Consider the following 26,571-nt stretch of genomic DNA (forward strand, 5'->3'; position numbering starts at 1 on the left):
TAGTCATGTGAACCCAAACCAAAAAATGAAAATTGAAAATTTTCACCAACTGCGGGATTTCAAGATGCTCTCTTAGGGAGAGGGAAAAAAAATCAATAAAAAAAGGATAAATAATTAAAAAGTGGCCGGTGAGCGGCAAGCGACCGGGGGGAATACGGAACTATGGAGGCGGAAGATGGGCGGTCTTTAGCACCCTGCATCGATCACAAAGGCTTGTGCCAATCATAGGCCGAGGAAGCCTGACACCGTTGCTTGCGTCCAGTCCAAGGGCTCCACTGACCCGACGCTAAAAGGCAGCTAAGGTGGTGAGCATGCCATACGGAGTACACATGGCCTCCTGGAGGGCCGGTTGATTTTTCAAGCGATGAAGCGGCGCAGCGGTTGTGAACTGAAAAGGGGAGAGCTTTTTTGATGACGACGACCTTTCCCACTAGCCCTGTTCTGGAAGGACATTTTCCGATGTTCCAAACCTACTACCAAACACTGGTACACTATACGAACAGCTGAGAGAGCTCCCCCCGTTGCCCACAAGCGCAACGGCAACAAGCGCACTTCCCCTCTCATACTAGGTACCTAGGAAGCATCTGTTCAGGGCTTAGCATGGACTGCAGAATAAGTGCGCATAGCAAAGTGCAGTAGATCAAAAGTAAAAAAGCATGTCGTTCACAGTAATTCCGACCATGCATACATACGTGCACTTAGCTGTCGACTGTTTAACCTCGTGATTGAGACATCATTTCCCCTGATACTTTTGACCTACTATGGGTATCAACAGCGGCATGCACGCACGTCCGGATACCTACAGGCCATGATGGAGACCCCAGCAATACCAAGATGATGGAGATCTTACGCGCACCCGCTGCTAGATTTAGTTTCAATTTTCACATGGGTACGATGCACGAGAGCAATTCCATGCTTGTCTATGTTTTGGGAAATGGATGGGGAGGAGCTTATCTTAGCTCAGAAAAGAAATGTCTCTGATGCAATAGGGCCGAGACTGCCTTAACTGCTTCTGTTATTACTTTGGGCTCCATGTCTCATTTGCAAGGTAAATTTGAAAGAAGAGGGAGAGGGAAAAAATAATGATAATAAAAATAAAAAATAAAAAAGAGGCAGGGCCTCGAAGAGTCGCTCTCATGAAGTCTCCAAAAATGCCAAGAGTCACTAAGCCGGGTGGGCCCACAGGCTGATTGCACGGAAGTACATGTGGGGGCGGACATGAAATCCTGACGCTTCAGAGGCTGGTTACTCGAGGGAATCTGGAGATTCAAGCGAGTCCCGACGGTCACTCAAATTAAGCAGATAGCGTTGTGGCTATGGCTCCGAGGCTGCCTCTGGGGCACCGGGAAACCCCAACCAACGATTACAGGGTGACTCGATCGCTGATTGCACGGGTAAATCATGGCAATTTCCTTCTTTATTCAGGTCGATGTCAATAGTTTCCCTCTCTCTTTTCTTTTAGACTCTCTACATGATTTCCTGACTTCATTGCCTTCTTTTAATTAATTTTGGGTTGGGTTAGACATGCACGGTGCAAAGATTGGTTGCCGATACGCAACGGAAGCAGAAGAGGGTAATGATCGATCAGCCGCTTGCCCCTTTACGGCTTAGGGTTACACGAGCATCTCGCAGGCTCAGCAGTGAGTGACATCCTCTTCGAGGTGAGAAGCAAGGGAGTATCATCCGGCCGAACGCCGTTAGGTTGTTTCGAGTTTATTTGGACGGGCCCGAATAGGGAAGGGGCGTGGAATGAATTAGGAAGTTACAATTTGCAGTTCTGGATTATCGACATTGTCTCGTGTTGCTTTTCTTCTCCTCGAAACTCTAGCATAGTAGCATCATCATTAGGTAGCTGCTCGGTGTGCCCCTCACGAGTGGGTTCTAATTGATGGATGGCTCGGGAGGGGTGGATTGGAATGGCGTGTGGCGTCTAAAAAAGTGGGAACAAGGCTGACGGGAGCAAGTCAGATCGGTTGTTTCCATACCGGAGTGTAACCAGATCGAGTCGCGCGTATTATTGCGTTAAGTTTGCTACTTGGGACAGGGAAAAGAACATTGATTTACCCCAAAAGATAAAAAAAAAAGGCAAAAAAGAAAAGGCAACTAGAAAAGAAAAGAAGAAAATTGTAAGTCGGACCATACTTGCTGCGCAGCGCAGCCCAGAATGATTATTTTTATCCTCATCATCTAGTTCCCAACACCAGCATGGTCTCGTGGTCACAATATATGGACGGTTTGCAATGTTTGATATGTCTGGATGTAGATACATACAATGCAAGCATACTACTACGTACCTCATACTAATCTACCTAATAGATGATTCCACTGATACTAAATTACTGGTTCCATACGCACTAAGTGGAGGTAGACCATCAGGGCCCAGCACGAAGCTATCAATTTTAGATTGGTTTGTCCGTGGAAGGAAGATCATGGATTCATGGCTGATGCTCCTGATCCGTCTCAAGTCACGATGCCGATGATCCTCGTTCTCGGATGGCTGGTGGGTATCCTGGACTTGCTCGTGTGAGTGAAACAAGCTGACCTGTGTGGTACCTGAATTCGGCCTTGACGAGATCCCAAACCTGGAACACGACGTTAGCTTCCTTAACTTCCACTAAACTTTTTCCTGTTTTGAAGAGAAGGGGCACTATGACCGAAAGGCTTAAGAGAATCACCCACACAGCCGCCGTCTTCCCCCCGATGAACTAAACCAAACTAAACTAGATTGACTACTGTACTGTGCCTATTCCTCCCGGCGCCAATCTTCATTATTCCAGACCATCCAAGCCGAACTTTTCAAACTTAAAGAGGCTGGAGTGGGTTATGCGACTTTCTAGATGCCAATGGGGAATTTCAGATTTAGAATTTTTGGTTGCAGTCATGTCCTTTCTTTCTGATCCTTCTTTACCCTTTTCCTTTTTCTTTTTTTTTCTTTTTTTTTTTTTTTTGCTCACTGCTTTTTTATTTTAATTTTAGTTTTAAATTTTCTCCTAGACAACAACAATGGCACTAAGAGCTCACTAACCTCCATCTCCTAGAAAGGAAATGAGGGAAACGAAAGGTAACATTGATTGCGACAGGGCTAAAGCAAAAATAGAAAGCAAGCGATCAATGATCGTGCCCAACCCGATCTGTCACAGCCATACAGGCACACACTCAAGCCCCCTGGGGACACACACCCACACCCACACACAATTACCCTCTCTGGTTTGATGGTGTGGGCAGTGTTAACAATTCCCTAGCTGCATGTGTCTCTCTCTGACAGAGCTCTTTCTTTTTTCCTGTTTATTTTACTCCATATTTTCTTTTCTCTACCCTTCTGTTTTCTTATTTGAGAATTCTATCTCTATAAAATAATAATGATAACAACAAAAATAATAATACGTACCAAATAATCCTAGTCATGGTTCGGGACTATTATAACTTTACTAGTGTCATCATTTTAATTATTATTCTTATTATTATTGGGAGTACTTGTGATGGAAATTGTACATGGCTATCAGCAGTATTCATACTGCCTCTGCAACACCTATAACTAATTCTACCGTTACCTTATTAAAGACAATTGTCGATTGACAGTCTAGACATGTAGTAATACTCCCCTCTCCTTCTCTTTTTGTTTTTTCTTTTTTTTTTTTTTTACCACCTCTTTCCCCTCCACCTCCCTCTCTCTTACTTCTTCCCTTCCAGTACCTTTGGTTCCTTTAGAGGGTACAAGAAGTGAAAAGCCGACTATTGGCACGCAGTGTTTTCCATTATCATAAATTGTCGTCACATCACTCGGCGGGTCACTCCGACTCTTTCTTTGTCTTTGTCTTTGTCTCTTCTCATTTGGGACTTATTTTCGTTGATTTATAAATTACCAAATCTTTTTATTTTATTTTCTTCTTTTATGCTTTTTTACGAAGTTCAAAATAAAAAAAAGTACTCTTATATTTAACCTTTTTACGATCTGTTCCCCTCGACTTCTCTTGGTTTTCTTTTTCTTTTTTTCATTATTCTCAATCAATCCGGAAGCAAATCAGAAAATACACCGAGGCCAGGACTCGACGTGGACGCTCAACGGTCATCTTCTGCACACTCTTCTTTTTGCGTTTGAAGGAAAGTCCTTGCTCTACCCGTACAAGGTTCGTCCGGCTTCTGGGTCCTTTCATTCTTCGTTTCCACCCACCGTCGCTGCATGCTGCAAATCATCCTTCCCAGACATCTAATCTATATCATCTCTCGGCCCCAGTTCCAAGCGCCAGGCTTAATCTGGGCTTCATTCCACTTCCTAAGGCTGTCACATTCACATCGCATCGTTCTCTTGTGTCCTGCATCCACCCCCGGTCAATATTACACCACCTTCCCGCTAGTTACAAGCTCCCTTCTGATATCCCCACCATACACTTTCTGTTTTGCCCTCTCTTGTTTTTCTTTATTTTCTTTTTCTTTTTCTTTTTATTATTTCCCTAATCTTTCGCCCTTTCACCCCCAGTCCCCAATTCCATATCAGGGATAGCTCCCTTTCTCTGTCCTGACGCCTGTCAGCCTGAAGGATGGACCTCCAGTGCAGCTAAATAACAACCCTGGGACCCTCTACATTACACTGGCTCTTGCAGCACACCCTTAATCTTTCATCAAGAGATCCCTTGCCTTCAAGTCTAGAGCTATAGCCCGACGAGGCACTACCCTGGCTGTCAGCCGCTCGTTGGTTTTTGGCCCGTGCAATTCCGCAGCTGTGGCCTCTTCGAAAAAGTTGTCGTCTCCCAAACCATATCTTTCCGTTTTATCCTTTCTCCCAAGAGAACTCTAATAGAACCTTGCCTAAATTGCCTTTGGTCACAGTGTACCGGGCGAATCCATCGATCATAACAAGATAGTTCGTTTGCAGACCACTTAAAGGTCAGTCATGACCGGCATGGTTCAGACTGACCTAGCACATCCATCGACGTCCAAATACAAAGACGAGCCGGCTGACGAGCATGTAAGTGCTGCAGTTTTTGTTTTTATTTTCTTTTCTTTTTCCCAAAGAATCGCGTTGGATCTGTTTCGAAGTCGCATTCCAATAGCACCATTTTCAATCAAGGGCAACCCAGCTATTGTATGAGATTTACCAAGACTCGGCAATAAGCTAGAGATCCTGGACTCTTGGGCCTGTACTCAAGAACCGTCGTCAGTTCTGCCACCTATCTTCCCAGTCACGATCACTCATAGAGCTCCATCCATGGATATGCTTGCCTATAAGCTGATGCAGAACCATGGGCCACTCCTACCTTCTGCTATTCTGTTTCTATTGGTATCTTGACTGCGTCCGAAGTCGAATTCGTCCCTAAAGCCGAATGTGGATGCCTTCGCAAACCACAAGCCCCAGCATGAACCATTTCCTGTATCACCGAGCTATGAGGAACCTGGATACATGACCCTGTTATACCTGACCCTAGTCATTGAGATCCCGCATCGTTCGGCCTTCCCAAGACCATTGTTGGTGACCCTTCCGTCAATATGGCTTACACGTTCATTCGACGTGTTTAACATCAAGTTTGTGCTGAGCTACTCCATGAACCCTTGGGTGACTCTATGAGGAGTAAAGGGCAACAGCAAAGGAAATTTGGTGTCTCTTTTCCTGTTGAATTCAGCGGTGATGTTGAATGACATGTTTCACCGGATATACTCCTATCACTGAGGCATAGATCAACCTTTGGAACCCAGTTATCTGCAACCTCTTGCAACGCTATGGACTTGGCTCTATGGAGCTCCCCTACATTCAGGCCTTCAACATCATTGCCAACACAGAATGAGTCACTCAGAGCGTGCAATTTCACACTATATTCTGTTGCCCTTCTCTGTTTACCTGTGGAGACTTTATTCCAATAGTCTTTACTAGAATTTCAGGCTACAGACAAGAGCTAACTAGGCCTGTTTCTAGCTTCGACACCCTGGGCATCAAGACCCACCACATCTTCAACTTCAACATCCAAGGCCAGCGAGTCTTGTCCAACAGCAAAAGCACCCCAACTCTCCTCTTCAACCCAGCGCAGGTCTATCTTCTGGATCGTACGCCCCCCACGCCCTGGGGAACGGAGTTCTGCACCATCCGAATCCGTACGGACCACCCACACAAGAGCCAGCGTACTACGCATCCCACCCTCCATATACAGCAGCAAGTGCACCAGCACAGTATCCCTCTAGTGGTGAGTTAGAAACCCTTATGGATCCTCCATATCTTTTGCAGGCATAGCCGTCATATCGTCCCTGAAGCTAGAGCAAGATCGAATCACCAACCGTTTCAGACATTACATCCGGGCTGTTTTCCTTCGTCACTAACTCGTTACTAGGACCCCCTGAAATGATGGCAACAGCCACGCAGATGCAGAGGCCTTATCCTCCAATTTACCAAACACCACAGTCCGGTTCTCCAGCATCGGTAACTTCTCAGTCACATGAGCAGCACAGCCGGAACCTTTACAGTCAATCGCCACAGATGGCATCGCAGATGTATGGCTACTCACCATATTCACCTATAAACACTGTGCAGCCTTCACCGTACGCACACTCCTCGTCACAGCATCCTCTCACTTCGCAATCGATGATACTGCCTCACCAGACCAGCTCTGCGCCCATACCCCATACCCAAGCACCAGCTGTCACCATGGCGACTAGCCCCAGCACAGTTACGGCTCAGCAGCAGCCGACACCTCCACAACGGACAGTTTTGAACCCACCACTTCCTACAGCCACTAGCGCCCCAATCCCTCCAAGCAGTGTGCATCATCAGAACTCAGCTATTGGAGCAAGTACTAGCGCTGCACCAGGTCCCATTCCAGCCACCACCCCACTTGTCGTACGCCAGGACAGCAACGGAGTCCAGTGGATTGCTTTCGAGTACTCTCGGGACCGTGTGAAGATGGAATACACCATTCGTTGTGATGTTGAATCCGTTAACGTGGATAGCCTTAGCCAAGAGTTCAAGACGGAGAATTGCGTCTATCCCCGAGCCTGCTGCAGTAAGGACCAATACAGAGGTAACAGACTAGTCTACGAAACTGAATGTAATGCTGTTGGATGGGCTTTGGCAGAGCTTAACCCAGCATTGAGGGGAAAGCGGGGCTTGATTCAACGTGCAGTTGACAGCTGGAGGAATAGCAATCAAGATCCACGACTTCGAAGCAGGCGTGTGAGAAGGATGGCCAAGATAAATAGACGGCAAGGGCTCCCAGCACAACCGCCTGCTCATATGGCCACTGCTACACCTGTTGCACCCGGTGTTCCTGGCGCTAGCCTGACAGCTCCCGGTCCACGTCCGTCATTGGGTCCTCTAGCCATGGGCCCTCCGCAACTGCATCACCACCATGCTCAACCCGAGGGAAATACGAGTAATGAGGAAGTAAGCGGTATGTTCCACCACGTATGATTCGTTTTCGCCACCATTCTCAAGATTGATCAAATGGTGGTTTTGTCTTAATATCATGTACCATCCATCTATATTTTCATAACACCGTGCGGAAGGATACCATGTTTGAACAGAGGAGGCCATGTGAACTGGTGGATATTGTACCCTATGTACTTGTATTGTGTCTGGAGTGGCTTTCGTCTTTTTATCGTTTTACCCATACCCTTTCGTGTTTGTTATTTTACCATCGACGCTGTACCCTCGACGCCCTGAATCATGATCCACAATATGCATTTCAGTGTAGGCTAATATACAATCTGGTCTGTTCATAATACAGGTACCGCTGATTATGCGAATGGTACCAATCGTCCACCGGCTGCGGACAGTCATCCGACCCCTGGACATTCACCTGCGGAGATTCGTACTGCCCAGGTATTCCACGGCTTCCCTGCCTTTCCGCCTCCTACAGGGGGTGCTAGGGGCCCTTCAATACCCCCTCTCATTCGGGATAGTGGGATCGCCACCCTTGGGCGGCATCCGGCTGTTGTGACATCTTCCAGCAAGATCGAGGAAGTCGAGGACGAGGACGAGGACGAGGACGATGAGCGCAACCCAAGCAATGATGCGTTGTTCGGCGTATTTCCCGAGGGCAAGCGCCGCAAGTTTATACTCGTCGACGATAATCAGCGGGGTTGCCGGGTTCGTGTCAAAGTTATGCTGGATCAGGTGGACATGAATGAGATCCCCGACTCATACCGAATGTCGAACTCCGTCTACCCTCGAACATACTTCCCCGTTCAAATGAAGAACCCTCCCGGCCGAGTCATTCCTGGCAGAAGATACATCAAGGACGAGAATGAGGAGGATGATGAGGAAACCCCCACTGTCGGGCGCATTCTGGTCCCAGCTCCCAGTGTCGATGGGGATAGTGAAATTGCTGTTCCAAAACTGTCCCGTGCACGTCGAAAGAAGGAAGTCTTATTGAATGACCTGGGTTATCGAATGAGTTGGAGCCAAAGTCGTGTCTTCGCTGGACGCATGCTGTTCCTACAGCGATCTCGTGCGTAATTCCCCATACTCATTTAGTATCCCTTACATGTGGCGTCGACGGATGGGGAAACTGTCCGTCGCCCACCCCGGTGTGGCTCCCATACCACGAGGTTAAAAGATATTGGGATGATAGCAGAGACTAATCATTTTTCTGGAAATAGTGGACGCTTATCGGAATAAAATGCGCAGTACTATGCTGGCTGCGGGCCAGGAGCCGACTGCAATTCCCCGACACTTTGAGACCCGAGCCGGAAAACGGAGATTCCTTGAGCGCAAAAGACGAACAACAGCTCCTCTGGGCCGGGCCAGTGGGGCAAATACATACTCTGCATCCCGACGCAGCGCAGAGGAAGTTGAGGCTTAGGAATTCTAGATCGATACAGACTGTCGTCGATTGTCGTGCCGAACCCGATCCTCTCACGTCTTCCCTGCGTTCATTACTTACAGTACTTTTATGATATCCGTGCTTCGATCCGGCACTGAACCTGGGGTATGAAACATGGTCACTGTTTAAAGTATATAGAGATCATGGGCGTCTCCAGAACCGGAAACACGGCGGTTTATAGCTGTTTTATGGTTGGCCTATGGGATTGTGGTGTTTTGGGGTAGGAACACCATATTTTTTTCTTACTTTTCTTTTCCTTTCTTCTTTCCCTTTCTTCTTCTTCTTTCTCCCTTTCTTGTACGACACACTGTTATGACCGTAATGACTACGCCAGCAGGAAGATATGATTATGACGGGGTTTGGGACGAAAAAATGATTTCATTATGTGATATGGATAATATGTATGTTGTCAATGAATTACTGTATGTACCATGAATGAATGGGATGCGCGTCTACGCAATTCTTTTTATTTTAATTTATTGATTATCATTTATTTGATTTTATTTTTTGCTTGTTTCTTTTGCTGGGTATCGTCGCCAAACCTTCCTAACAATTAATGTTCCCCAACTTCCTTCATCCGAATGAATATTTATAGATCTTGCAGATTAAGGTTCAGACTGATGACGGGACGGAATGCGACGGGAAAAGCAATCCCGAAGCATTAGAATGTTTTCGATGCCATTGATGGGTTATTTTCAGTCTAAACTAGAACCATTAAATGAGGGCCAATGAAAAGTAAAGGAAACAAAAGTAAAAATCGAATGGAAGAAGAGAAAACAAGATTCCGAAGAGATGTAAATCCGAGGGTCGTTGATGCAGTCCAAGCTTGAATAGGGCCATTTTATCCAAATAAGCTCTGCACCATGAGAGAGTAGGTCAAATAGTGATCATGGCTTCTGAGACACAAACCGAGGCATGTGCGCATACCGTGCAAAGCTTACGTGTGCATGTCCGGGAGCGGTCGACTGGAAAGGGTAGTATTACTTGATCAACCTGACCAGTGTGGACGTTTTAAAGTCGGATATTAAGGTATCATATTTATAGTTAGTATTCTAGAAGTTGTGCCGCATTCAGAGTTGGGTCAAGTTGGAATGGAACATTGACAGATCTCGCAAAAAAGATGGGGGAGAAGGCTGGAAAAGGACTAGTCCGGACGAGGTAACGTGGGAGTGGAGGTATTTTTGGTCTTCTGCGGGACGGGATTGGACCCTTGGACCCTGTCCAGGTCCGTATGGTAATGGTTGTCAGGGTCACCAGCCGCCACTCAACTTTGCGTCTATCTTCCGCATGCAGTCGCCCTCTTTCTTCTTCCTTTGTCTTGTCTAGTATCAAGTAGACATTGGACGGCCGACTTGCTCTTCTTCTTCCTTTTTCTTTTTGTTTGTTCAATCTTTGACGGGCCTTTGTTCTCTATCTTTTCTCTCTTCTTCCTCCTCCTCGCCATTATCCTGTCGTGCAATCTACATACATACTTCCATACATACTTCCCGCTGATGGGCTGTGCCCCCCCTCACATCCTGTCACAATTATTTCGGTAACGTTGTCCAAATTTTTTACAGTATGTTCCCTCCTGGTGCTCTATTGTACCTCTGATTTGAAAGTGTTCAGCACACTCAATTTGACACAGGTTCCGTTTCGATTCTTGGATGATCCAGACTCTCGTCTGGGTCGGGAACCGTGGTTCGAGACTCTGTCCCTGCCCGCTGATCCGGCACTTTCAGGGCCTTTTTATTTCTCCATCGATCAACCCACTACGGCGTCTGCGCTGTCCTCGCCTGATTCGGCTCCTTGCTTACTCGCTTACTTCCCTGTTTCACTTCATCCGCCCATCGAGAGTCTTAATACTGGACCCTTTCTCAGTTTCGGCCTAGATCTTATGATTTTCGGGGAATTTGTCTGAAACTCAACAGCCTTTAAAAAAACGACTCAAAAGTCACCACTACCGCTTCTTTCCTATAACGATGTCCGGTCCCCACCGGTCATTCAGCTTCAACCAAGGTGATGATGGTGCGGGAGACGCAGGAGATGTTTCACCAATCCGTTCTCAAGAAGGACATTTCATGAACAGCCCTCCCCGGCACAACGACGTGTCCCCGGTTTCTGCCAGAAGCCAGGCGATGGGAAGCTCGCCTTCCAGCGGCTTCTTGTCGGCGCACGAGCACGGCGATCGGGGTTGGGGTCAGAATTCGGGGCATACGCAAGCGATGCGCACGAATTCAACAACGCCAGGAATGGACAATCTTGGCCCTGCCGCCGTGGGCGGTGGTATCAGTGGTATCGCCCTTGGCGTTGCCAACTCCCATAACCGTCAGAGTGGAATTGACGCTTTTAGGGACACAGACGGACGCAACCTGCCTGCTGAACGAGGCTACAACACCACCGGATCCGACAACCCATACGTTCCAACCCCCCCAGGCGGCGGATCGCACGGAAGCGCCGAGAACTTGCGGCCCCGAGACTCTTACGGTTCGAACGTTGCATTGGGTGCCGCTGCCGCTCCCGCAGGCCAGCTGACCCCCGGTGGCTCCAATCCGTCCCAACGCAGTTTATTTGATAGTCCGTATCAGGGTGTGGGAGCTATGGATGCGGGCCCATATCAACGACAGTCCGCCTACAGTGCTGCGGGCGACTATCCCCTTGTCATAAACCCTGATGAGATCGCCGATGATGGGGATGATGGCTTCACGCCTGTCCCGAATGGCAAGTCTGCGAGTTCTAATGCAAGAGCAATTCCGGCAGCCGCCGCTGGGGGAGCTGCCGGGGGTGGGTTATTTGGCTTGTTCAAGTCGAAGAAAGCCGACAATCCGTCCTATGGGCCTGTGCCAGGGGCAGGATTGGAGGCTGGAGAAAAGAGCCGGTGGGTCAAACCTACACCCGGGGGAGGAAGTCGCAAACGTGGGTGGATTGTAGGCCTTGCCTTGGCCTTCATTGTTGTCGGGGCGATCGTCGGCGGCGCTGTCGGTGGTACTCTAGGAAATCGAGAAAATGAAGCCCCGGATACTACAAAATCGGCGTCTAGCGATACCGAATCGAATGGCGATCTCAACAAAGACTCCTCGGAAATCAAAGATTTAATGAATAATCCCGACCTCCACAAAGTATTTCCGGGCATGGACTATACTCCCTGGGGCGTCCAGTATCCGCTTTGTCTTAAATATCCACCTTCGCAAAACAATGTCACTCGTGATGTGGCAGTGCTCTCACAGTTGACCAACACTGTCCGGCTCTACGGCACGGATTGCAATCAAACAGAGATGGTCTTACATGCTATTGACAGACTAGAATTGAAGGACATGAAGGTCTGGCTAGGAGTCTGGATCGACTCGAACGACACGACGAACGATCGACAGATCAAGCAACTATACAAGGTCCTGGACGATACGAAAGATATATCCATTTTCAAGGGAGCCATTGTCGGGAACGAAGCACTGTATCGGGCTGGTAATGATATCGCAAGCGCGAAAAAGAAGCTGATCTCGTATATGGATGATGTGAGGAATCACTTCAAAGAGAAAAACTACGACCTCCCCATAGCGACGTCCGACCTCGGCGACAACTGGAAGGAAGATCTCGTCACGGCCACAGATCTCGTGATGTCTAACGTGCACCCTTTCTTCGCGGGTGTTACGGCTAAGGAAGCTGCCGGCTGGACCTGGAATTTTTGGAACCAAAACGATGTCCCGCTAACGAAGGGCACAAATAAGAAGCAAGTCATATCTGAGGTGGGATGGCCAAGTGGTGGCGGTAATGATTGCGGTTCGAACAACAAGTGTACGGACGATACGTCCGGCTCCGTAGCTGGCATCGATGAAATGAACCAATTTATGTCGGATTGGATTTGCCAGGCATTGGAGAATGGCACAGATTACTTCTGGTATGTTACCCCGCTTAAATCCAGATGGACCATGTTCTAACAGATCTTTCAGGTTCGAGGCGTTCGATGAGCCGTGGAAGGTCCAGTATAACACCAAGGATGAGAATTGGGAAGATAAATGGGGCCTTATGGATGCCGCGCGCAAGTTGAAGCCAGGGCTCAAGATTCCTGATTGTGGCGGCAAGACAGCCGCATAATTGATGGTTCCATTGATTCTGTCGCACCTCATGATCTTTCCTACGATTCTTACGACATCCCTTCCTCTCTTCCCCGTCTTTCCTTCCTCTCCTTGATGATAACGACCACATTCCTTTTCATGATGCGTAAAGGCTTTGCAAGGACACGCTTCGGTGTTACATTCTGCTCCTGGGTTTGTAATTTAATGGATGGTTGAAATGTTTGGTTGATGCGTTTCTGAATTCTTCTTTTTCTGTGAACTATTGAATCTTTCTACATTGCACATGCATAGCTGGATGGTTGATGGAAGAGTGTCACCGTGTATATATTATCTGAACACTCGAAGTTGATGGGGTGTTTCAGACTTTTGCAAATACTACTTTCAATTCGGCATCCATATGTTTGTTAATAGCGGTTCTTAGCGGTTGTATTCTGCTCCTATGTAGTTAGTCTAGACGAAGGTCATAAATCGTATCATACAAAAGTATTTACAGTGAATTTTACCGATATGTCGTCGTCTCATCTATTGCTCACACTCCTCGGGTGAGTATACTCTCATATTCCAGAATGCATGTTCCATGTCCTCGAACCGCGAAATCTTTACGGACAACCTTGATTCCACGAACTGCCTCACAGCATCTGACTCGATGTCTTCTAATGGACCACCAAATACCAGCGCAGGCGCGTGGGAAAGTAATTGTTCGAGGTGCGTCCGTTCTGCGCCGGGACAATAGAGGAGAGTACTAGGTGAGACTTTTTCAAAGCCGTGGGGATGGTCGAGAACGGTAATGTCAAGAGAAGCGAGCAGGGATCTGTCATGGGTATTGAACACAGGGTCCTGAGCGAAGACTTCGAGATTCGGGATTGATTTTTCTAATCGGACAACGTCAGTATGCAAAATATCTACCCGCCTGTAGAAGGGCAGAAGATCGAGAACGTAAGACTCACTCATCAAATCAACAACGCTCACCAACCCGGCAAGCTGGTACATTGACACGCTCCTCCTATCCACCCAACCACCCTTCAGAAACCCGCTCGGACTCCCCAATCCAATACAGACAATGCGATCCACTTTCACCGGCGCAGACGATAATGCTCTCTCGACCACCCTCCAACTGTCCGACCCCTCCCATCGTTGCCGATAACCCCAGAACTGTGTTTGGAGATCTTCCAAATTCAACTGCGCCGGCGCTTCGGCGGGGACAAGGATCTGGGACTGTTTGCCTTGTTCTGAGTTGTCATGGTGCTGTTGGGTGGGACGCAGAGCTCGACGGGCGCTTTTTCCGCCCGCAGTGACGTGCGTCCAGCCGCTGGAGTCAGTGACTTCGAGACGCTTATGGTGATTGAGGTTTCTCTTGCGGTTGCTGTGGGGCATTATTGCAGGGATTTTAACTGGGATTTCGGGTCGGTGTTGAGATTGAGGGCATGGTGATGGTGCGATTAATTGAATTAATTGATCGCGATGCGGGCGGTCAAGAGGGGGGATTTCGTTATCTTATCGGAAGATTTTTATCGGCTTTGCATCGCGAACAAACCAAACAAATCAGTCCTCCATATGGTTTATCTTCCAGAATGTATCTTGAGGCCAGTGTCAACGATTCAATATTGATGACAGCGTTGCTTATTTCCGATGTTACTTACACCATGCTAGTCTGTCAGACACGCCGACAGCGGTTTTCATTTCTCAGATGATCTCTCTAAGCGCCCAGCCTTTGATAGCGGCTGTGATGTGCCTTTGTTAGCGTCCGATTAGGGGCGCTTGCAGGACGGGCATTCCACGAATGAGATGGCGAATCACGCTGCCGAAAGTGATGCCACCTGCAGTGAGCGTCTTGGAGCTCTGAGTCGGTCCAATCCCAGGCGCGGATCTACCGTTTACTCCTCTCGCGCATATCCAATGCCATGCTGCAGCTGTCAAAGGTTCTCACAGAGTTTTGTGTAGCACTCCCCCATCTGCGGGTTGGATCACATCGCTCTTCTGCCTTCTCACTCGTCCGACATGATCATCTCCTCCCCACAGGGCCCCGAGGCGAGCGCGTTTGCAGGATTTAGACCATGCTTTGTGCCCCTCAAAAAGTCTTGTCTACCCGCCCATCCTCCTTCAGTTGCTGGAAGCTTGTTTCGATGATGATCCTGTTAAACGATTAAACTGCTCGCATATTGGTTGACGTCGCGCTGGCTTGAATCTCTGGATGTGTTTCTAAGCCGAGAGAGCCCAGGAGAGTTTTGTATCTCTGCGCTCTGTTGTTGTCGCTTTCACCTTTCTTATTTTTTCTTTCTTAACCGACATCTCTGTCGAGCCTCATACTGGACACCATGAGGACATTCCAATCATCAGTATCGCAATGGATGGCCTTCCTCCTTATGTGTCTGGGCTTGGCAAATGCCCACACGGTCATCGTTTATCCCGGCTATAGAGGGAACAACTTATTTACAAACGGCACTGTTGCAGAAGCCAACGGTCTCGGGGTAGCTATGAGCCCCAACGCAACAGACAGCAACTCCTTTATATACCCCTATGGACAACAATGGATCTATCCTTGTATGATCACCCAACAACAGTCTATCTAAATTGTCATTTTGTTAACAATCGGTTATTCCATAGGCGGAGGTATGCCCACCTCAACGAACAGAACCAAGTGGCCTGTCAGCGGCGGTGCGGTCTCTTTCCAACCTGGCTGGTTCCAGGGTCACGCCACAGCATTCATCTACATCAACTTAGGCTTGGGAACCGTGCCCGATAATATGAGCCATCCCATGATCTCACCGTTCCAGATCAACGGTCCTTCTAATGAGCCGTACCCGGGCACAGTTTGCTTGCCACAGGTCCCGTTACCGGCCAACATCAGCGTGAGTCCAGGCGACCACGCTACGATTCAATTGGTTGAGACGGCTAAACATGGCGCTGCTTTGTACAATGTATGTTATATGTTATATGTGCCCTGGGTCTAGTTCATGGATATGTGCTGATATGTCGCAGTGTGTGGATATTGAATTCGCAGAACCCGAGGACGTCGCCGAGGTCACCCGCGATAACTGCTTCAACTCGAGTCATATCACCTTCTCACAAATCTTCGCTGCGACGTCTCTGACGTCGGGTGCTGTTGCACAGGGTACAACGAGAGGGACGTTTACGTCGTTATTAGCTGCGGTGTTAGCGGCTGTGATGGGTGCTATGATGATGTAAATGCTTATGTTTCTCTTCCATCTCCTAATTGTGCACGCTTGTTACGTTGACTTCACTCGTACATACCCAATATAGTTACCCTTTTCTCACTGATGTCTGTAAACCAGCTTAGGATAGTATATGGCATGATGGAGTTAATCAATGGAGAATTCTACATTCCTACAATCTACCTTCCATCCCATAAACTAGATAGAGAATCCCCTACAACCCCCGTAACAACTCCAAAATAACCTCCACCACAACCCCAGGACACTCCTGGGGCGCCCAATGCCCAACCCCATCCACCAACCTCAACACCCTAAAATCCGAACAAACCCTCCCATCCACCATCTTCTCCAAAGCCCCCGGCTCCTGATAAATCCCCCAATCCAACTTGCCGGACACAAAAGCCGCCGGTACCTCAATCTTCCGACCAGCATACACATCAAAATCCCAAGTATACCTGCCCCCAGCAGCCGTTCGCACACGATACCAATTCAACCCACCCTGGAACCCCGTCCGCGCATACTCACCCACATAAACCGCCAATTCCTCATCCGACAACCACTCCTTCGAAGCCGCAACCGTCCCCTCCGACTCCGACTCCATGTGCCTCTGCACAGCCTCGCGCATATTCGCCTCCAACGGCATAACATAGTAATAAGGCAACTTGACCAAATCCTCAGCCGTCCACCCTTCCAACGGAAACGGCTGATTCCCACCCCAACTCCCACTCTTCAGATAAAAGTACCCTCGCAGGAACTCTCCGAGCCCGGTCACCGGCTCCACCATCTCTTCATTCGCTGGCGAAGTCGAATAATACCACTTATAATGCTTCCTGCCGCGCGCAGCAAGCTCATCATGCACGTGGTCCCCTGCCGCGGACTCCGTTCCTCCTCCACCACCCTTCTCCTCCCCTTCTTCTCCAGAGGAAGAAGAAGAAGAAGTCCCAAACGGCAACACAGGACTCCCATTAAAAGGATGACTCAAAAGCACAACACTCCTAAAGAAATCCGGCCGTACAAGCGCACACATCGCCGCCGTAACAGCCCCACAATCATGTCCGACCACGCACTGCACAGACCGATACCCCAGCGCATGTACCAGGGTCACCATGTCCCGGACGAAGCTCGTGAGCGTGAATGTATTCAGGTCGACCTCCGAGAAGGGTCTCGTGTCCCAGCCTGTTGTGCGGCCGAAGCCGCGCTGGTCGGGGGCTACGACGTGGTAGCCAGCTGCTGCTAGTGGGGGGATGACTTTGCGCCAGGAGAAGGCGAGTTCGGGGAAGCCGTGGAGGAGGAGTAGGAGGGGGCGTGGGGTGTTGGGGTCGGGGTTGGATTCGAGGATGTGGAAGGTTAGGGTTTTTGTGGGGATGAGGCGGGTGGTTATTCCCTCTGAGAGGGGGAGGGGGGTTGTCATTTTTCTTTTGTTTCTTTTATTTTCTCTTTTTGAGGCTTGGTTTTGGTTGATTGGGGATATTAGGGTGCGTGTGTGAGGGGGGTGGTTGTTTTATACTGAGGAGTTATGTGTTGGAGGTGTTGGAGATCTATCCGTGTAGATTAGCCACATTGATTACCCGAGGGGTTGTCGGTAGATATCACATGTAGATGTCGCATGAACGGGGCTGTTGTTGTGGGTATATTAGTAGAATTGATTATTCTCTCCTGAATGTCGTGATGCATTTGTAAGAAGCTTATTACCTATAATTTCTGACCTCGGTAGTTTGACATACTCTAATCATGGATGTCTAGACATGTTCTTTGCTCCACCTATGGCATCATAAAGCACTTGGTTCCTATATGAACTTGAAGCCTGAAGAACTAGACTCCTATGTATAAATATACAAATGTTTTAGTTGACTATTGTTTAGCATCATAATATTCAGTTGCGCATATGCACTGCAACATTTAAAAAACACACCGTCGATATTAGAAACGTATTCATGCCCAAATTGTGAGAATCTGTCTATACATCGCACACTACGGCACACTGCCCCTATAACGGACCAAAGTCGATTCTTTTGCAGAGAGTGTATAGAGCTAAAGTAAAGTGCATTTAAAGAAAGGAACGTGACACAAGCTGTCACAGGCTATCATAAATTTGTCATTGTAGACAAAAGCAACAAGTTCTCACGGCGCTACTGCCGTCACTATCCAGACACAGTGTAAATGTGAACTCCATGAGGGTGATCAGGACTCCTTGCATTGCAGGTGCATCGACATCCCCGGGTCCAGATTGGTTCCGAAAAAAACCAAGCCGTATCCACAGCACTCAGGTTTTTGGGCCACTAAATACAGGTCAAGTGTTACTGCCTCATGGTACATCCTGGATTCCACGTACATCATTTGGTTTCAGGTTGATATTGGCTCTTCCATGAGTGATTTCACACAAGCCATTGAAATCGTCTCCAGGATATCGGCAGAGACCAAAGGATTGGGTAACTTTGTGCTCACGGAGTAATTCTTGAAAGCGCTTCATAAAACGTAACTCTTCCTCCCCAATAGTCAAGCCCTTCTCCTCCGAGAAATAGAACTCTGTCTGTTTGAATGCACCATCAGATGAGACTGCCCAAATAGCGGGCTGAGGAGGTTTCATTCCGGAGACATGGCCCGCGCTCCAAGGTACAGATTTACCTTGGTAATCAACAAGCATCTCACCAGGCTCGAGGTCAAAATGACGATGAAGCATGGCGAGACCAAACGTTCGGTCCATGCCCTGCTCAACGAAAAACTTTTTAAAGACATCTTTCACAAGATCATCTCCATTCAGCTTCACAAAGTTGGTACGGGCAACCTCGAGGGAGGGAAGTGTCTGAAAATGATCCACAGAGTATTCACCGATGGACATATTGGGCAAAGAAATTGAACTTGACAAGTTGAAAATTCGAAGTCAAGATAGATTGATGTGAAGAGCCAACGCTGGATTTTCTTCGGGGACCTGCTATTGTTTGGAGGGAGATATCAGTGAAACTGGCGGGGAAACTTCCACCTTTTATAATCCACAGACCCGGATAAGTCCGTTGAATTCTTGTGGCATATTGCATATTTACGCATTCCGACGCCTCCTGTGAAAAGGGTTTGTTGCCTATTGTGAGTCCTGCAACTGCGTGTAGAGCTGAGACCCTTCGACTCTTTGACAGTTAAGGGCAACCGGCGCTAAGCCTATTTTGGGGGATTCCAGGAAAATAGACCCCCACCCTCCCCCCAAAGTCTATGGTTTTTAGGTCTTTTCGCATCGGGACAATTAAAATTTATTTCTAATAATCTAAATTTTACTCTATATTAATTTGAAGCGATTTTATCTACTTATCACAGAGTTATCGGGGGCCCTGATTTTTGGGGTTATTTTGGTTGGGGTCTGCCAAGACCTTGAATGCCAACCCTAGGCCGCGGGCAGGCTAGCCCTAATTAGGAAACCAGTTGCCTGAGGCCCTTGTCTAGATAGGCGGCCGGCACAATAAGGCGAGTCTGGCATGTGGGTTAGGTAGGTCAGGTAGGTCAGGTAGGCAGGTGAGGTAGGCAGGCAGGCCTGCAGTTCAAAGGTGGCTCGGGTCAGTGGTGGCTCGCGGTCAGAGGTGGCTTCCGGTCAGCGGTGGCTCTAGTCAGACCTCCAGGTCAGAGGTGGCTCGGGGTCAGGATTACCTCCATAATCCTCGTCCGACATAGTCATACATCGCACCGCGATGGACCACGATCAAAACCCTCCTAGGTAATGTCTGCCTCTGCAGGTCGACCTAATCATTATAATAAGTCCCGTTTCCCAATTGTTACCGTCCCATAAGAAGTGCTTCCCATCTAATTTCTTGCAGTCGACATCTGCAACGCTGCCAGGTGGTGTATCACAATTCCTGTAAAGGAGCACACTATGGCAAATGGTTGTATAGTAGGCGTAGTGACGACCCAGAGGTTACGCGGCTAGCTGTGATTCGTTATGGCGAGAACATCTCAAGACAGAATTTAAACGAACGGATGTCCTCTGCCAAATTTCTGAGGAAGAACAACCGCATGACACCAGAGATTCCCTCAGCCAAGCTAATTCCGCTTGGAAGCCTTTTTTGTACAGCTTCCCGAGGATATAAATCACCAACGTTCCGGTGAGTGGCAACAATCCGCCACTCGCGAGCATGCCCTGATCGATGCCTTGCCGCTGTAAGGTTGAGTTTCGTGGCAGCACCCTAGCTCCCAGAAGGCACCCAAGGAGAATGGCTGCACGTTCATGTGGCATCACGTATATTGTTTTTACTGCAAAGGCGCAAGAGCTAAAACGTCAGCTGGAACATGCTAGAAGTCGACAACCAGCGTTGGCTCGAGCGGGTCTACGGGGCTGTGAGTACACGGCACTTTCTCACAAGATATAAAGAACCTTGGCTCTGGTCAAACCCAGCCGATCTCCGCGGCAGCCCAAAAAGCGAAGACGACTGAGGTGATTGTCCCTGGCGGTGTTCGCTCCAAGGCACCAGTGGATTAATGCGTCGTTCACTGGATACATGAGGTTTTAGCGGACTCGTTCCTCCCTTTTGTGGGCGAAAACACGTCATCCGGATATCTGCGCAGCCTGAAGATAGCTGATCTGGTTTTAGATGGCTAATAGATTAAGGTGAGCGTGTATAAGTAGAGAGCACCTCACAGCTAGGAGGTAATAGTGGCTCAACGCCGGAACTATTGACTGGGTAGTCATGAATTATAGGCAGTCAGCGTGTGGTAACATGGAAGTGCACTGGGGCTTAACAAGAGTGCGCATCTCTTAATAATTCCGGTCGTCTTTCGTTAGGGACCATCGCACCCGCTTGCTGGACTAGAGGCGACTCGTTTCTTGCCTGCCACTTACCCAGCGCCCAACCACGATGTTGCAGGTCAGGATCTGAAGATGAAAAGAGTAAGACGGGCTAATCGACCTTGGTACTACGCACCGTGTTGACCTATCCCAACATCGTACCACAAGCATCTAGATGAGGTCCCCCAGGTGCTGGAATCGGATACGAATTCTCCACCACGCCCCCGGCGACCGACCCTATCCTGCAAGATGCCTCCAAGAACATCCCTCAGGTACACACAAATTTGACCACGACAGGTCTGGACTCTGCCTGGTAGCGTTTATCAGCCTCTGACCACATAACTCCTCCGGCTTCGTAATGCTCCGGCGTTCCGAGGACTGTGGTATGCTAACGCGCTAAACTTTCAGCATGAACTATCCGTCTTAGATTAGAAAGCCGATCTCATATTGGATGGTTTATCTGCGGGTAGTTGAATTACGTGTGCAGCTGCCATGGTCAGGAAGCTCATCTCCACTTCATTTCAGGATCGCCCATTCATCTATCTCACTTGGCTGCTGATGGAGGAGTGGCTAGCTTATTGGAGGCGCTGGGCACTCACCACCACGCCCAATTCTGGGTCTGCAACCTAGTAGGGAAGAAGAGGATAAAGAAGAGCCATGGTACTTAAAACGCTTAGCCATGATTACGTCAGAAGTGCGTATACGGATGCTATGGACAGCCGCAGCAAGCTATCAGCCCGACCTGAATGGGTTGCGGGCTAGTGTCGCATCTACAGAGAGTAGTTCCTTCAGCCATGGTTAACACAGGTAAGCGCTCAGGGTGTTGCTTCGCGTGCCGTCGGCGTCGAGTTAGGGTATTTTCACCTATTTGACTGTGCAGTCCCAAGGTGTCCTAAGGTGTCCCCGGCTGACAGTGGATTCTTTCTCTAATTCAGTGTGATTTGGAAAAGCCATGTTGTCGGCGTTGCATGGACAGCGGACGCGTATGTCCTGGCTATCCCGAAGCCTGGGACCTCATGCTTCGCATGCAGAATAATCAGGTTGAGAAAAAAGTGCAGGCGCGGGTTGAGAAAGTGCTCAAAACTAGGAGAAGAGAGCGATTTACAGGAAGAACACCCATAGCCAGTATTCCGCAAGGAGTCCACATCCCTGTTGAGGTTCTCAGCTGGAACCAATTCTGCAGCGATTATGCTATGGACTCTGGTATCACTTTCTTCAACATACTCCCCAGGTATTATACTGACAGCGCACCGACGTGTTGCCGGGAAGCGGTGCACGCTGTAACGCTAGCTAGCTTGGCCCGCAAATTGCGTGAGTCGGAACTGATGGCTCGAGCGAGACAGCACTACAGCAAAGCGATTGCGGCACTGAATATCGCTCTGAACGACCCGGTTTTGACTGCGGAGGATTCTGTTCTGGTTACTCTGCTGTTGTTTTCACTCTTTGAGGTGAGCTTCGCTCTCAGGCTTTTCCCTCTCAGAATCTCTAGAGTGAGCTTATTGATCTGATACTCTGACACTAAAATGCTCTTTAGACAATTGTTCCAGATTACTTGGAGAATATGCTATTGGATTCTGATTTTCGCTGCCATATCCACTTTCGTGGGGCAATGATGCTACTCCTATGGCGCTTCGAGAATGGAAGTCATTCTGTACTGGATAGGCGTATTCTTGCATTCTTCTCCCATATCTGTGTATGAGTCGACCCGATCCCCAGGCCCTTCGAAGCTAGGTAAAACTAATGTTAATGTTCAGTTTATGAGTACGTTTGTCGACTATGAGCTCAGCGATGCGAAGTGGTTCTCCTTCGAGGAATTGATGGCTCCGTGGACGAGCGACCCCCTTTTGGAGCCAGTACTTAGTCGGGCAATCCATTTCAAAAGGCGGGCTCAAATTCAATTCACTACAACGGGTTCCCGATCACCCAGATTGGAGGTACTACTGCAGTTAATCAGGGATGGTTCCACCATCAGCGAGGAGCTTGAAGCGGCCGCTATCAGCGTTAGACGCTCTTCCGATCCGAATATGTCTTCACATCAGCAACTGACAACATTCAATGGCATGTTTGAAGTGTCCACCAAAACAACGGAGGCGATAGTGAGAAGCCTATACCGGACTGTCAGATACCGTGTGGTCGAGTTGGTCCGTGGCCTTGTGGCTCGCATAGGGGACGGAGAAGATTACAGCGCTAGCTGCGAATTCGACAGTCAGGTTTGCTCGTCAGAAGAGCTCGCTATGATCCTTGAACAGATCCATGGGGATATTTGCGCTGTTCTTGGCCTCGATCCTGAGCACCATGCTGGCGACGACAATCAGGGATTGGCTCATCGAGTGTTTGGAATGTTCTTCCCCATAACAGTCCTGATGTTCTCATCGTCAGCTGGGGAAGAAAAACGAGTGTGGTTTCAAGAGAAACTACGATGCATGGGTGAGAAGACTGGACTGGGCCTGGCAACATGGGCAGCACAAAAGTGGAATAGCCACCTCTGTATCCCATGCTAATCCGCCAATTTTCGAACTCCAATATCCAACTACCATTAGCTCAATCGTAATAAGAATTTATATATTCAGAATATACAGCTATATTATGATTATATTTGAATGAATACATAATCTGCAGTACTAGTGCAAGATAAATAACCTAATGATACAACGTAATATAGTTTACTCAGGAATAGATGTTATATTTTAAAATCTCAAATATTAAGATCAAATCTACTCAATATATCAATTTCAGAGAAAATAAATTGACCAGGCATAGTTTGATTGAGAGGAGCTCAAGGACTGGATTGACATAGGATACAGAGGTGGCTATTCCTATTGTGTGGCCATTTCACGCGTGAGTACATTAACTTCTACGGATTATTGAATATCGATGCCGTAGCCAAATGCTCGCACGAAGAACCCGAAATGGTTTAGCGCGTTCTGAACCTTCTGACAGCCACGGTTACCCCCTCAGTCTTATCTCCGTCTAGGCCCATGCCTCCGATATCTACCTAGCACTCCTTGGCAGGAATAACTCCCTCAGTAACACCCACATAGCGGTCATTATGTCGTTCCATTCGTTCGCAGGAAGGACCTGAAATGGTTTAGCGATCTTTCGTCTATCGGATTCCCTCCGGCCCAGCCGATGGAATAGGTACAAAACCATATCGTGAAACAGTAACTATAAAAGGGCCATGATCTGCCATTAGAATCTGTCGTAGCATCCTCAACTTTATCACCCTTGGTGTGAGAGCTTTCAAAAATTGTCCTGGGCTTACTTCGTACGCATTTGCCAACCATGACACCCATCTGCAACCAAGAGACCAGAGCCAGTGAGCTTGTACGCCACTACGCCCCTCAAATCGCTGGAAAGATTATTCTCATTACGGGTGTCTCCCCAGGAAGTCTCGGCGAAAGCTTTGTGAAGCAAGTCGCCGTATCACAGCCTGCTATGTTCATCCTCGCTAGCCGCTCGACCTCCAAGATGCAGAACTTCATCGACGAGCTAGGCACAGCATACCCAAGCATCAAGGTCAAACCACTCTACCTCAACCTCCTCTCGTTTGCCGACGTCCGGAAAGCGGCAGAGACAGTCAATTCCTGGACTGACGTGCCTCACATCGACGTCTTGGTCAATAACGCTGGCATTATGGCGGTACCATACAATCTGACCGAGGACGGTTTCGAAAGCCAATTCCAAACAAACCACCTCAGTCACTTCCTCTTCACCAATCTCCTCATGGGAAAGATCCTGGCCTCGAAGACCCCACGCATCGTGGTTGTCTCTAGCGGCGTGCACCGCGTTGGCCACATCCGCTGGTCTGATCCGAACTTCAACGGGGGCAAATACTACCAGCGCTGGCTAGGATACGGCCAGTCCAAGACGGCTAACGCCTTGATGGGCGTCTCGCTGGCCGAGAAACTCGGCTACCGCGGCCTCCTCGTCTTTCCGATATGTCCGGGGGTCAGTTTGACGAACCTCGCAGCGCATGGGAGTGCCGATTTAGCAGCGTTCTCTGCGGACCTCACTGATATGGATAATATCTATGGCAATAAGTGGCTATGGGGCATGGCCGAGATGAAGATCAAAGACTTGGATCAGGGAGCTGCCACACATGTTTTTGCTGCATTTGACACCAGTATTGCGGAGCGGAATGGTGCCTTCCTAAGCGATTGCCATGTCGCAGATCCTGACAAGGAAGAAGTGTACTCGTGGGCAACAAGCAAGGTCGACGCAGAGAGGCTATGGAGAATGAGTGAGAGGCTTGTCAGTCAGGAGTTCAAATATTAGGAAAGACCCGCTGCCCAGCTGAGTGAGCCTTCGAATTTTAGGTGGGCGAGATCTGAACGAGTATTTTAGTTTGCGGACCGTTCTAAGTGATACGCTGTTGATTTCGCTGGTTTCGTGGGGGCGCATAGGTTTGGTGCCGATGTACCTAGAATAACTACACTGTGGACAAGACAATCAAAGCGGTACACACGTTACTAGCCTGACCCTAGCAGGGGCTGGAGAGAAAGCTATAAGAAGGTGGTCTATGTTTTTTTTTTTTTTTTTTTTTTTTTTTTTTTCCTCAAAGATATCTCATCAAACTTAAGAAACACCTCGGCCGTCGATCAGCCAAGGATAATATCATGGGTTGGGATGATGGTATCGCGCACTTAATCTTACGGAATGCCCTACCGTACAAAATGGCTTGGCTCGTCCAACTAGGTGGTGTCTGCTGTTTACTACATAGGATCATCAAATACAAGGCATGCGTCATCATGTGAGTTGTTACGCCATCCATGTAGACACCACGAGTGGGACGGAGGTAGAAGTCCAGATTGATCCATTCTCTGCGTTTCCACGAACCTACGGCGGACTAAATCTAACTTACAGACAAAATAAAATATTACTAAATTTACCAATACCAAAGCAATGTATATTAGCTCTACTATACTAACTATGTACTATAATAACTTTAGATACAACAACCCTAAAGATTAGAACCCAGTCTTACACTACCACCACTACCACCACTACTACCACTACCACTACCACTACCACTACCACTACCACTACTATTACCACTATTAATTCAATAAATATTATTAATTATATATAAAATAAAACTACTATCTTAAATTTTTAATAATAAATATTCTATATAATAGTATATTCTAGAGCTTTATTGAATCTATATCTTAAAGTGCGTGGCAGTCGTGGCCGAATGTAAAATAGTGAGATTTCAGTAAAAATCTAATAATCTGAAGTTTTGTCCGTAAGCTAGATTTAGTCCGCCGTACCATCCTCTACCGTTGTACTCCGTACTTGCGCCCGTCGGATTAAACTAACCGAAACAGTCCTAAAGGAAGTATTTATCGTGCTATGCTTGTAGTCCGTATTGGGAAAACTAATATACTCTTATCTATGATCTTAGTTAATAATATCAACATGGTCGAGATTACTATAATTTGTGAACCAGACAAGCCTGATCTAAAGCTTCCACAACAACACTATACAGCTTGTAATCTAGTTACTACTTAGCATTACTACAGTTTATGACAAGCTACCCCTTTTTCTCGCCCTAAAAGGGCGCTGCGACTTCCTGTGGAATCCGAAGTATCCTAGGGCTAGAACGATGGCAGGTTGCTTGTCAGGTGTTACTTTGATTTACGGTAAAGTGAGAGAATTTTCTAACATAAGTATAGGCGGGCTGTATCCCTGATTAGGATATTGGCTGTACTGCTTTCACTTGTCTTCTATTACTTCTTGGTTTTCTTAGATTCTTTCGTCCTTTGTTCGTTGAA

General features: G+C 48.0%; 9 protein-coding genes across 9 annotated transcripts; 6 read left to right on the top strand and 3 right to left on the bottom strand.

The window, feature by feature from the left end:
- Positions 1-1,036: 1,036 nt before the first annotated feature.
- Positions 1,037-9,319, top strand: F9C07_2286649 (uncharacterized protein). Its single transcript, XM_071510845.1, has 6 exons — positions 1,037-1,394; positions 1,523-4,966; positions 5,909-6,173; positions 6,318-7,373; positions 7,710-8,432; positions 8,584-9,319. Exons 2-6 carry the CDS (start codon positions 4,892-4,894, stop codon positions 8,784-8,786), a joined length of 2,322 nt encoding a protein of 773 aa, XP_071367982.1. The 5' UTR covers positions 1,037-1,394; positions 1,523-4,891; the 3' UTR covers positions 8,787-9,319.
- Positions 9,320-10,768: 1,449 nt separating this feature from the next.
- F9C07_2236134 (putative glucan endo-1,3-beta-glucosidase btgC) lies at positions 10,769-12,878 on the top strand (the record flags this gene model as incomplete). The annotated part of the gene is made up of 2 exons (XM_041294467.1): positions 10,769-12,681; positions 12,734-12,878. 2 exons carry the CDS (start codon positions 10,769-10,771, stop codon positions 12,876-12,878), a joined length of 2,058 nt encoding a protein of 685 aa, XP_041148733.1.
- A 252-nt stretch (positions 12,879-13,130) lies between these two features.
- Positions 13,131-14,704, bottom strand: F9C07_1811965 (uncharacterized protein). The gene has a single exon (XM_041287075.2). It carries the CDS (start codon positions 14,231-14,233, stop codon positions 13,382-13,384), a length of 852 nt encoding a protein of 283 aa, XP_041148732.1. The 5' UTR covers positions 14,234-14,704; the 3' UTR covers positions 13,131-13,381.
- A 470-nt stretch (positions 14,705-15,174) lies between these two features.
- On the top strand, positions 15,175-16,045 carry hamG (the record flags this gene model as incomplete). Its single annotated transcript, XM_041294463.1, has 3 exons — positions 15,175-15,400; positions 15,464-15,777; positions 15,839-16,045. 3 exons carry the CDS (start codon positions 15,175-15,177, stop codon positions 16,043-16,045), a joined length of 747 nt encoding a protein of 248 aa, XP_041148731.1.
- A 165-nt stretch (positions 16,046-16,210) lies between these two features.
- F9C07_2286654 (putative epoxide hydrolase) lies at positions 16,211-17,718 on the bottom strand. The gene has a single exon (XM_041287074.2). The coding sequence runs from the start codon at positions 17,441-17,443 to the stop codon at positions 16,247-16,249; it is 1,197 nt and encodes a 398-aa protein (XP_041148730.1). The 5' UTR covers positions 17,444-17,718; the 3' UTR covers positions 16,211-16,246.
- Positions 17,719-18,173: 455 nt separating this feature from the next.
- F9C07_2074160 (uncharacterized protein) lies at positions 18,174-18,871 on the bottom strand (the record flags this gene model as incomplete). The annotated part of the gene is made up of 2 exons (XM_041287073.2): positions 18,174-18,311; positions 18,365-18,871. The coding sequence occupies 2 exons, from the start codon at positions 18,869-18,871 to the stop codon at positions 18,174-18,176; spliced, it is 645 nt and encodes a 214-aa protein (XP_041148729.2).
- Positions 18,872-20,225: 1,354 nt separating this feature from the next.
- F9C07_11710 (uncharacterized protein) lies at positions 20,226-20,611 on the top strand (the record flags this gene model as incomplete). Its single annotated transcript, XM_071507665.1, has 2 exons — positions 20,226-20,349; positions 20,523-20,611. The coding sequence occupies 2 exons, from the start codon at positions 20,226-20,228 to the stop codon at positions 20,609-20,611; spliced, it is 213 nt and encodes a 70-aa protein (XP_071367983.1).
- A 980-nt stretch (positions 20,612-21,591) lies between these two features.
- Positions 21,592-23,415, top strand: F9C07_2286657 (uncharacterized protein; the record flags this gene model as incomplete). The annotated part of the gene is made up of 4 exons (XM_041294462.2): positions 21,592-21,651; positions 21,733-22,245; positions 22,332-22,490; positions 22,552-23,415. 4 exons carry the CDS (start codon positions 21,592-21,594, stop codon positions 23,296-23,298), a joined length of 1,479 nt encoding a protein of 492 aa, XP_041148728.2. The 3' UTR covers positions 23,299-23,415.
- Positions 23,416-23,551: 136 nt separating this feature from the next.
- On the top strand, positions 23,552-25,748 carry F9C07_2286658 (short-chain dehydrogenase). Its single transcript, XM_041287080.2, has one exon. The coding sequence runs from the start codon at positions 24,080-24,082 to the stop codon at positions 25,070-25,072; it is 993 nt and encodes a 330-aa protein (XP_041148727.1). The 5' UTR covers positions 23,552-24,079; the 3' UTR covers positions 25,073-25,748.
- The last annotated feature ends 823 nt before the right edge of the window (positions 25,749-26,571 follow it).

The sequence above is a fragment of the Aspergillus flavus genome, chromosome 6 (assembly GCF_009017415.1).
Source record: "Aspergillus flavus chromosome 6, complete sequence".
NCBI classification, from domain to species: Eukaryota; Fungi; Ascomycota; class Eurotiomycetes; order Eurotiales; family Aspergillaceae; genus Aspergillus; species Aspergillus flavus.

What these genes read in the sequence shown, in the direction of transcription:
- F9C07_2286649 (XM_071510845.1), top strand. Translation starts at nt 4,892, where the DNA reads ATGACCGGCATGGTTCAGACTGACCTAGCACATCCATCGACGTCCAAA. An exon ending in AGCACAGTATCCCTCTAGTG is followed by an intron (nt 6,174 to 6,317) that starts GTGAGTTAGAAA and finishes ACTCGTTACTAG; the next exon opens with GACCCCCTGAAATGATGGCA. An exon ending in GAGTAATGAGGAAGTAAGCG is followed by an intron (nt 7,374 to 7,709) that starts GTATGTTCCACC and finishes TTCATAATACAG; the next exon opens with GTACCGCTGATTATGCGAAT.
- F9C07_1811965 (XM_041287075.2), bottom strand. Translation starts at nt 14,233, where the DNA reads ATGCCCCACAGCAACCGCAAGAGAAACCTCAATCACCATAAGCGTCTC.
- F9C07_2286654 (XM_041287074.2), bottom strand. Translation starts at nt 17,443, where the DNA reads ATGACAACCCCCCTCCCCCTCTCAGAGGGAATAACCACCCGCCTCATC.
- F9C07_2286658 (XM_041287080.2), top strand. Translation starts at nt 24,080, where the DNA reads ATGACACCCATCTGCAACCAAGAGACCAGAGCCAGTGAGCTTGTACGC.